The 11,393-nt window shown below is 33.4% G+C and overlaps 1 protein-coding gene across 1 annotated transcript; it reads right to left on the bottom strand.

Moving 5' to 3' along the window:
• Positions 1–1,052: 1,052 nt before the first annotated feature.
• Positions 1,053–6,523, bottom strand: LOC132627696 (amino acid permease 6-like). Its single transcript, XM_060343232.1, has 7 exons — positions 6,109–6,523; positions 5,668–5,901; positions 5,349–5,442; positions 4,961–5,175; positions 4,337–4,482; positions 1,686–1,913; positions 1,053–1,592 (listed from the first exon to the last, which is right to left on the bottom strand). Exons 1-7 carry the CDS (start codon positions 6,209–6,211, stop codon positions 1,167–1,169), a joined length of 1,446 nt encoding a protein of 481 aa, XP_060199215.1. The 5' UTR covers positions 6,212–6,523; the 3' UTR covers positions 1,053–1,166.
• Between the last annotated feature and the right edge of the window lie 4,870 nt (positions 6,524–11,393).

Raw genomic sequence — 11,393 nt, 5'->3', positions numbered from 1 at the left:
GGAAATATTCTTAAAAGAGCTTCTTTGGAATTTCGTTATCTTTTTTAAGATGGGTTGTTTATTAGGAAAGGTGGTAGTGTGATAAGCAGATTTCTTCTGAAAATGGGGCACAGATACGGATTCAGCTCGGGGACAAACGACCGTCATGTGTTTCTTCATCTGATGAACTATTTAAGGTATATTTGTTGGTATTTCAATGCTAGTCAATATGATCTGCTCAGCTTAGTTATTAACCGTTAGCAATGTGATCACTTATATTTTTGAACAGGAAAGAAAGAGGCTATGCAATGCCAAACTTACATGTATTTGTCTTCTTCATGTGCAAAGGAGGTGTACCAGACTAGAGGAAAGAATAGAGCTGCAGGAGAAGAGGCGTGAGTTTTCATCCAATTTTACATAAAATGAGTTGTTGCTTCTTTATTATCTCTTGGGAAATAATCTGATCTAATATACAAACAGCTTTGTAACTGCTATTGTCCCAAATTGTGCTTTGTTTGATTCAGTTTGACTTTTAAACTGTGTAACATGGATCCTCCATTTTGCATTAACGTACCCATGTTGAACCTCTATGATAAGGATGTGGATACTTAGTTCGGATCCTTTAAAAAAATATTCAAAATTAACAAAACAGACTATAAGTACCCATATTGGATATTTATGCGCAATCCTATTTGATACGTATCCAATATTAATGAGTCCATGTAATATAGCTCGTAAAAACATTTGTGCTAATCACGACCTCCTAAAAAAAGTTAACTACATTTGTTGCTTTTTTCCCCAGAATAGTTTTATTCTGATGTCTTTCCGCACTTATCTAGGTGTAAACGTTGGTTTTTAGACTGCTTTTTCTTAGTTTCATTTAGCCTACCTTGATCAACAAATATGTCTTTTGATTTGTTAGTCACTGATAAAGTCATATTGAGATTCAAGCAGAGCGGTAGATGTAGATGAAGTCTGCTCTTTTAAGTGATTGGATGACCTAGATTATTTTCTGTAGTACGAGAAATGAGTCGAAAGGCAGGTTGCAGGTTGATTTTGTGCTTGGTGTAGAGTTTGTAAGAAAAGCGCACTGTTGTATAATTTGCAAGAATAACATACAGCCGATCAGCTTGGATTACACTTCTTATTGAAAACATTACATATTTAATTTGAACAATTCTGAATACTTATTGTTGACTTGAGAAAGGCTTGTAATGCTTGACATCAGTGGCAAGACCCTGGATAGATCCAGCAGCTGCAACAAGTGATACGATCAGGCAAGTCCAGCTCAGTATTTTTAGCCATACCCATGTGGAAGAATACTTTGGAATCTTTCTCTGGGCAATGTGCATCTCTATTGGGAAGTAAACGGTTAATGGATAGAATGATCCTGCCCCGATCAAACCCAAGAAGTCGTTGAAGAACGGGAATATCATGGCAATGACAGCTGTAATTACAACATATGTTGTTCTCCACACCAACCTGAACAGGTTGAAGTTGTAAGTGCCACAGCATGGAACTCGCACATTGTGTTCAGAGGTGATGAATTTGTTGTCTGGCCATCGCTGATTGGCACGAACCTCCACGAATCCATATAAAGGTTGGCAGAAAACCTAAGCAACAATGACATATCTTATATTGTTAGATTATTATGTTGTATGTAGGTACAAGAACAGGTTTATGAGAATGGTTTATAGAATTTTCACCTGGTAAGCTCCGATAAGGTGGACGGCAATGCAGACGTTTGCAAAGTCAATTAGCCAAAAGGGTTCGTAGAATCCAAAGCCAGTGAGGAAGTTTCCCGGAGCATCGTTTCCAAAGGCTGCATAGCCAATGGTACCACATAGTATATAGAATAAGGTGGTCGTGGAAACTCCGGCTAGTGATGCTCTCTTCATTACCTTGCTTTCAGGAGGTGATGATCTCAGCGTGTCCTGCAATTAAGGAGCTGATTAATCAATAATATATCTATATATGACTGCATTATCACCTATCTAAATATTGTGAAAAAGTTGTGACATGTTGGGCCTATATTCTATGTTGTTTGAAATCTTCAAAAATGTTATTAGTTGCGAGCCCGATCTTCCAAAAGTAGTCCATTTTTTGGATTATTCGACACTGGTGTGACAACATCTTTGGTTAGTTCGAACAATTTAACCTATAACCAATCGTAACTATATTAAAACTGTGTCCACTGGTATAGTGACTAGTGAGTGCGAAAAATCTATGAGAACTCATTGCTCTCGCTACCTATGCTTAGGTGTCTGTCCTTAAGTGTGTGTTCAATTCTCACTGTCTCCCTGTTCGTTTGCTGATTCGAATTTCAAAATTGTGTCCTCTGGTACATTGAGTGTCAAATGCCTGAGACAATCTAGAGGTGGATCCAAATTTAAAGTTTATGGATTTTAAAGTTTATTATATGTACATTTGGTCTAAGTTACTGGCTCTGCCGATCTAGTAAATCTTTCATTATAAGGAAATTCTGTTAGCCATTTATCTAAAAAATCTTAGTCATTCTGCCAAGTCTGACCACAAGATTGTTTGATTTGGGAAAAATTCCAAACAAGTTGTTGTAAAGGTGTTTGTGGTTTTTTGATTATCATGAAGTGAGAGAAAGTGACCACTGAAATAATTCTTGCTCTAATTACATCCTATGACAAACAATAAAAGATGTCACAATACTAAAAAATTGACATAATCGGATAATTGCACAAAAAAGGGATGGTTGTTATGGAACGAATAAGAATTAAGAAGCGTGATAGTGGGCTTTCACTTTCTTTTTGTGAAAAGGCCTAAAGAATCTGCGACCCAAAGTCATGGTCCATGTGGAATAATATACGACTATTCTGCCTTTAAACATCATAAAAACTACATATTCTGTGGTCCACTAGTCTAATGTAAATCTTTAAGAAAAAAACAACGCTCGTCAGTTTTTGCTGTGGTTCTCAGTTAAAGAGAAAAAGATAAAGAATGAATGGTTTTTAACGTTATTGAAAGACAATTTTCAAATGAAGCAGACCGCTATAAGACACTTCCTCCGTCTCATAATAAATGTTTATCTTAATCCAAAAAATTTATCTCATAATAAGTGTCACATTAAAAAATCAAGACATAAATTAGCTAGTTTTTCCAACTCTACCCGTAGACAAAAAATGACAAGTTAAAATAACATCTAAATGATGATTGGTAAGCCACATAGTAACTTGATATTATTGAATTTCCAATGTCAAAAGAATTATTATTTGTGCATGCTCTAATCAAGAGAAAAAAGTAATTTATTTTTATTATATAGGGGTAATTTAATAAATTTCACATTGCATTATTGATTTCTTAATATGTCTTCTTTTGATTAAGGTGACAAGGACGGAGGGAATACTTTAGTATCTTGATATTTGTGAAATCCTAACACTATATATGTATATATATATTGATAGTGAAATATGGACCAATCCTAATTCCTAATGCTACAAAACCGAATATGTGGCTGACTACTGTCTACTGTCTACACACTGATTACCGAACGCTAGTATAAAAGAGATTTGTCGAAGTATACCGTATACACGAGTATATCTAAAGATAGATAACTCATGCAACGCTTCATTAATTAGTCAGGCACACATTTCAACTGAGCTCCTCAGATTTTTGTTTGGGTGAAAATTAATAGGTGGGGTATAGCAGGTCATTGGGGAGTCAACAATTTGTACAAAATTGAATGACAAAAGGATACACTCTTCGTTCCAATTCATGTAATATAATTTTAATTTACACGGAATTTAAAAAATTTAAAAAGTTGTGATATTTTTGCTTGATTACAGAACTTTTGAAACTTATTAAAGACAAAGCGAGAAGTGTAAAGTTAATTGTATCTAGATTTAGAAATGTATAGCTCTTTTTGAAATATATTAATAAAGAAATGTGTCACATAAACTGAAACACATATTTAATGGATATAAGCGCATTTTTCAAGTTTCTGCTGTATTTTTAAATAAAAAAGTCAGTCAGAATCAAATTAAATCAAATTTTGCACCTTGTCAGTTCAACTGAATTCATTATTTTTTTTCTCCATCTATATATATATATATATTTATATGTATACATCTAAAAGATTGGTACGTATACAAATACTCATTTACTGGGGGAAAAAAAAGTACTCATTTTGAGTTCAGTGAATTTAATTCTAGATTCGTTTACGGGACGGCTACTTTTGCTTTCAGCCATGAGCATGACAGTAGGGGTTGAAGCGTGCGTAGGGGGGCATGTGCATTTGCTACACATAATTCATGCAACTTCACATGCAAACAATAAAGATCAAATAGGCGTAATAAAATATTAAAAGATATATCATCAAGGTGCTTGCCTGTATTTCAATGAGAACTGTGGCATAAGCATAAGCAAAAGCAATATCTCCAATGGCTTGGAAGCTTCTCCATAATTTTTCTGTTCCAGATACATCCACCCCAACTACCACCCCTGTTAGGCCTGTCTTCACATGATGCCCTACACCTACACATAAAACACATATGTATAATTGTGGACAATTCTTTTTATGAACCACAAAGTACAAAGATCCAGGCAACTACTCTCAAGAGTTTAAGTTCGCACACTCTGAAATAATATATACCATTAACTTGTATAGATAATTATAAATGAATCATATGATGAATATTAATTACTAACCTGATAAAAAATGATACTTTTTTTTTGTTCCGAATTATGTGATGCGTCTTCTTTTTAATTTGTCCGGAAGAAATATTCTCTCTCTATAATTTGGAAGAATTTAAGTTTTTCATTAAACCTTTAATGAGAGATAATTAATAAACACACAATTAAATATAAATGATTTGTTTTGAATCACAAGCTTTAAATCTTTCTTCCTTAAACTTCATGGACAGTCAAAATACACCACATAAATCAAGATTTGGTACTTTGTAATAGTATAATATTGTAAAATATTTAATCTTGTAGGCGAGATAATATGTACCTGCCGCTTTGGCTATGGAGAGTCCAAGACCGATAGATGCGTAAGCAAAAGACATGACGGCAGCAAGAATGGATAGCCATGAAAGCTTGTGGAAGTTTGGTATTTGGCTAAGAATTATTTGAATTACTGCAAATATGATCATATATGGATAGCTATCAATTGAGCAGCTAGCTTCATGGCCATTTTTGTGGAAACAATTTGACCTCTTTACAGCCCTGAAAATTGACACAAAATCATTATTAGTATTAATTAACAACACAAGAAAATAAGACTATGACAATATCATTATTTAATACAGTAGTTATGTCATTGTCATAAGATCAGATTAGTCAAAGTATTGACAGAAAGGTCGCAATGTTTTCTTTAAAAATAAGACTTTTATACTTACACCATACTGATAGATGCTGTAATAGTATATCCAATGGTAACTCCGACCAGGTTAGCATATTGCGCAATTCCACACAGTGTCACCTTAAAACCTCCTGTTTTTACCATAAAGAAAAAAAAAATCAAGGAAATGTCAAACACCCATTAACACCCAAGTGATCTCTAGCGTAATTTCAGTCATTATTCTAAGTGATTTTATCTGTAAAAATACCCGTCTTGGAAATTATGGAAACAAAGGAAAAAACAGAAAATTCACTATGTTGATGTTTTCGTGAGAATTTAACTTCTATATACTGACAGTGTCATAATTATGACAGTACCTAAGTGAGAACGGACAACGTCCATGTACGTATAGTTTCTCTTTCCTGAAACAGGGCCGGGAGAACGGTAGCAGTCGGCAAGAAGGGTAGAAGTGTAGTAAGTGATGAAAGAAAAAGCAAAGAGAACAGCAGGACCAGCCACCCATCCTAACTGAGCTATAGCCCATGCTAGAGAAAGCACTCCAGAACCAATCACAGCAGTAATAATATGTGCACTCGCAGTCAACAACGTCCCTGCAAATAAGAAAGATAACAGTTAAAGGCGAATTCAGAATCTATAACCAGTGGGTTCATAATATATTAAGTATGAGTTAGTTTATGTATACGTTATGAATGATTTGAAACTAGAAGTGATATGTTTTAGTTGGACTCATGGGAGAACCCGTCCGAATGATTCTGAAAACAACACTAAGTAAATTATGTATTTTGCAATATGTTTACCTGTTCTTTTTTCGCGTCCATCATCATCGAAGTTTTTCTGAACGTCTCCACTTTCGAGTTCATTTGAGGCGTACATGGTGCTCTTCTGAAATTCAGGTGCCATATTCTCTCAGTGTCTTCCCAAGTGTGTGTCTCTGTTATTTTGTGAGATGTTAGGAGTTAAGTTGTACAAATGGTTAAGGAAGATGGAATATATAAGAAAAGAGAAGAGAGGGACAATCAAGTATCAAGACAAGGGCAATAAGTGACTTTTAAAAAAAAAAATCAGGTCAAAGGGCCAAAAGTTTTTGGAGCCAAGAGTAGTGGAAGAATTAGAAAAACTATACTACTTAAAGATATTGTGATATCTTTACCTAAAATACTATAGTAGGGAATTTGAGTGTAATTATATGGATTTTAGGCCAAGGAAATGATGGTGTTTATTTTGCACCCTCGAATGTGCTTATATATCATCACCAAGACCCCCACCCCCCTCCAATAAGAAAAAGGGTCCCCACAATATGCTTTTTGCATTTAGTCCTAACCATTGAAAATGAAACATTTGTGCTGTTCCATCCATTGAAAACTTTGAACAAACATTTTTTGCAAAATACTCGCTCTGTTCACTTTTACTTCACCAATATTCTAAAAATAAATTTTCACTTTTACTTGTCACTTTTAGCATATCAAGAAAAAACAATTTATTTTTTCCTATTTTTTCCATAATATTAATTACTCACTTCAAATCATTTTTCAAATCCAATAAAAATATGCATCAATTAACATGGGTACATTGATAAATTATGCACTTCATTTATTATTTCTTAAACTGCGTAAAAAATCCAAAGTAGACACGTAAAAGTGAACGGATGGAGTAAGAAATTAAGAAAGAGGGAGGAGAGATCCTTAGTTGACTCTCCTGTCTCTTATCTTACTTTTTCAGTCATTTTGTATTCTTTGATGAATTTGGTCGGTCTCTTTACCAATTTTAAATTGCCATGACAAGAGGAAGACATCGATCTCCTTCCCAGTTAGTTCCTTAAAGGCATCATAGTATAGGTTACGTGACATCGTAAATTTCCCTCCTAAAACCTCACCAACAACTCTAATTCTACCACTTTTTTATATTCGAGATGATCAATGTATTATATACCCCTTTCTTTTATGAAAGACTTTGAAGACAAATTTAACTTACATACTGACGGTATAAAACTATTTGCATTGTAACTTGTTATAGCAGGTAAGCAGTGGAGCAGCCATAATGCTAGCTAGAGGTTTGGCAGAACTGATCGGTGGCTTAAAGAATTACTTGTGGTCTAGCTAGAATCATAAACTTAAAAATTCTGACTCTGCCTGTTCAAGTAACTCCTTATCTTTAGATTACTAATATCACTTACTATAGAGGGGGGCCTATCAACCTTTGGTGAAGGGATCACAGTTTCGCCACTGATAATCTCCTTATATAAATTCATGGTTTCATCACTAATTATATTTATAGCTACTCTAGATGTAGCTAAACATTTTCTTGTGTTGCTATACTAAAGTAATCGGCATGTCTCTACTCTAAACCTCTAATCCTTTTCATAGATAGATTATTTATGACATGACTATCTTTAATTTACTACCATCAATGTCTGTGAGTGTCACATTTAAACTTCATATATAAAATTGGGGTGAAGATAGGGAAAATTCTTCTATGTTATGGAGCACTAGAGTCTAGAATCTGGAGAAATTGTTTTTTTCTTTAGCTAAAATTTCTATGCGCTAATTGTGGCGGGAAACAATATTGGCCTTCCAAGATGGACTATCTTTTTCTTTGAAAAAAGGTAGTTTTTGGTGCATGCACAAAGATAAAGATGACACCTTTTCGGAAATTTCATTTTTTTAGTGGCTCGTTCCAACTTATCTTAAATTAGCACTAAAAAGGAATATTAAACACGTTTTGAAGAATTTGGAACAAAAGAATATGGATAAACCTTTCAAAAAATTGTTTATGAACACGACCAGACTAAGAGTTTTGGATTCCCTTACTCATTAGTTACTTCAATAGTTCAATTGATTGGTGTTTTGACCACAAAAATGAAGAAGAATATTTCTACCTAGAATGGTCTCTATGATTAATTTCCACTTGTACATCCAATTTTGCTCCAAAGATTTACAAGTTTCATTTATAATTTCATGAAGCAGAATATAAGAATTATAATCTTATCTTTTTCTTATTTATCCTTGTAAAAGTAAAGTGAGAAGTTGAACTTTTAGACTGAAATAGGCCAGTTCGACAAGAAATAAGACACCACGAATTAGGAATTCTTTGATAGTCTTAACTACTCGCTCTGTCTCATATTAGTTGGCGACATTACTAAAAATATCTGTCCTTGTCCATTTACAAAATCAAGATACAATTAATTAATTTTTTCCTATTTTATCCTTAACATTAGTTGTTTTTCAAAGTAACCAATATTGATTAGAGTGTAATTTATTGGAGAGAGATAAGGGTAACATAGTAAAAATATATTTTTGTTTATGATTTCTTAAAGGGCGTGTAAAAGAGAAAGTGGTCAACTAATATGGGACAGAGGAGGTATTTTATTCCAAATGATTGCTTGCTTGATTAATGCTAACTTTAAGGTCCAAATATTCGAAATTAAGAATATTAGGAAAGCCAATGGAACGCTTAGTCATAATGTAGTGAAGGGGCTTGAGGGTAGAAACAAGTTCAACATTTTTACCCATTTTGTTTGAGAAATTGTCAAAGTACAGTAAGAAAATTACTACCTCCGATCCATATTCCTCGTCTGTTTGGCAAGTAAGTTTATTTTAAAATATTTGACGTAATTATTTACAAAAAAAAACGTTTACTGTTTTTTTTCTAAATCTATCGATACTGCCCCAATATAATTAGTGGTCTTAATAAAGTCAAATATTTAAGAGATACATAAATGATAAATTAGACGAATACACTTGTAATTAAGACGATTACATGTTTTCTCATAATATGTACAAAAATCTTAAAAATAAACTACATAAACCAAAGGTATTAATACTATCACTATCTATTACAACACACTCTGATGCGGTCAAGCGAGTCAACCCTGTAGATCCTATCACGTCTAATTAACTAGCAAGAACAACAAATATATCAAGTTTAAAATACTATTATATCATGACAAGTGGTTAATAATTAGAAAGAAAAAAAAAACAAAAAAATGCAGATGATTCTAGCAATAATGACGTTAACTTTGTCACATAACAATAATGAAGAAAAGAAGAAGATTCTTTGAAGACATTATACATCACATGCAGGTAAGTGACAACATGCAGTCAATTATAAACGCGTTTCAAAACAGAAACAAATCTTGGAAAAGATTAGAACGTTTATGCAAGTTCTTTATCATTTAGCATAATGCCAAAGGCTGATGTAGAAATTAAATCATGCTATTCCGCTGTAGGGACGATCATAGAGCTGAGCTTATTAGCTTATTATGAGTGCAAATGTGAAAAATCAGAATCCTTGCACGTAAAATAGATAATATTACCAAATGTAAAATCGGCAGTTACCTAAAGACTGAATTATGGCTGCAAACTTGATATTCCTCCGCCATCTTCTATTGTGTGACCAAAAAAATAACCGGACATCAGTGGCGGACCCAGGATTTTGAGTTCGGAGGTGCTGGACTCAGGAATTTTGAGTTCGGGGGTGCTCTATTAACTATTTATATCTGTTTCCTTTATATTTTCTATACAATTATACACTCCGTGACTGAGTTTAATGGGCGCTGGAGCACCCAAAAGTTATACATGGGTCCGCCACTGCCGGACATTGATACTTGTGTGAGCAAGTATTGTTTCAGTGGTAAAAGGCATCAATATATATTTTCCCTGAGAAAATCGCATTACTAGGAAATGACATCTTTTATAGCGTAAATTATCGATATCGGTAGTTTACACCAATCTATATATAATATAAAGCTAAGCATAAATAAGGTGATGTGGCACCTCTCTATGGCCATCATTCCTATTTATCTTTTTTCTCTTTTTTTTTATGAATAATCTACTAGCTAAATGGCTTAAAAAGCCTCACAAAATAAATGTTCATATCAGCCCGCGTAGTACATGATCTTGTTGCTAATTAACACCTCTCTATGATCATCATTCCTATTTATCTTTTTTCTTTTTTTTTTTTATGAATAATCTACTAGCTAAATGGCTTAAAAAGCCTCACAAAATAAATGTTCATATCAGTCCACGTAGTACATGATCTTGTTGCTAATTAACCGAGTTTGCATTAAAAGCAAATTAAGATTTCTTCAGTCCTTCTCCGTGGGTGTAGTCGTGCACAAAAAAATTCAATCGTTCCGATTCTTGTAACAAGTAGTACCCTTATTAACTCATAGATAATTACACCTCAAACATTTTGTAACGGACACATTACTAATCCTCTTTACTCAAATACATCCTCTATTAACTCTTATATATTATGAGTTTTAACATCTCCCTCCTCGTGTAACATTACAGATTCCTTCCCCTCTGTTCTCTTACAAAATATGTTCTATTGTAAATTGTTATTCAATATTATAGGTTGTTTCTTTTCTTCTTTTCTTACTTTCTTTATTTTAGCTAAATTTTGTCTTTTGCGGTATGTATCTAAGATCTTTTCCGAGGTGTTTTTTATATTTATTTGAGACCTAATCCAACAAGAAATGCCTTAAAATTAGAATATTATACCAAAACTCTATAACAACAATGAGCCAATCGTTTATGTGGAAGACTATTTGCAAAGAAGATGGAGTCACTCTTCAAATTTTGATGTCCATTGCTATGAAGGTGGAGCTTCATTTCTCGGCATTGTGAAGGTCGCAATATGACCTTCTTACAAGCTCACAAAATGTATGTAAAACTTGATGAAGTACAGTACTAATCAATTGTATTTTTTATTCTAACGGTTGTGGCTCAATCTTTCAATATATGACAGAGAAGAGGGGGAACAGATAGGTCAGGAATTCTACTGCGAAATATTTTTCAGTGGGGGAGGAGAAATGAAATTGGGTTTGGTTTTTATTTTTGGGTTGGAAAACAAAGAGCTTGATGGCTGAGGTGCTTTTTATTTTTATATTGCATCTTTCTTTTTCCTTTCTTGATAAAATTAAAACAATGAAAAAAATTCATATGAACCAAAATAATGAAAATTCTCCGCATAATTAAGTGAATTTTTATGGCAACAAATATATTTTTTTTGGCACTAAATTATGGAGCTCCTATAAAGACTACTGTAACCGCAAATCAATTCAAAAGATTATCCAGTAAAA

The sequence above is a fragment of the Lycium barbarum genome, chromosome 2, assembly GCF_019175385.1.
Source record: "Lycium barbarum isolate Lr01 chromosome 2, ASM1917538v2, whole genome shotgun sequence".
NCBI classification, from domain to species: Eukaryota; Viridiplantae; Streptophyta; class Magnoliopsida; order Solanales; family Solanaceae; genus Lycium; species Lycium barbarum.
Note: the sequence above shows the minus strand (reverse complement) of the source record. Positions and strands in the feature narration are given on the sequence as shown.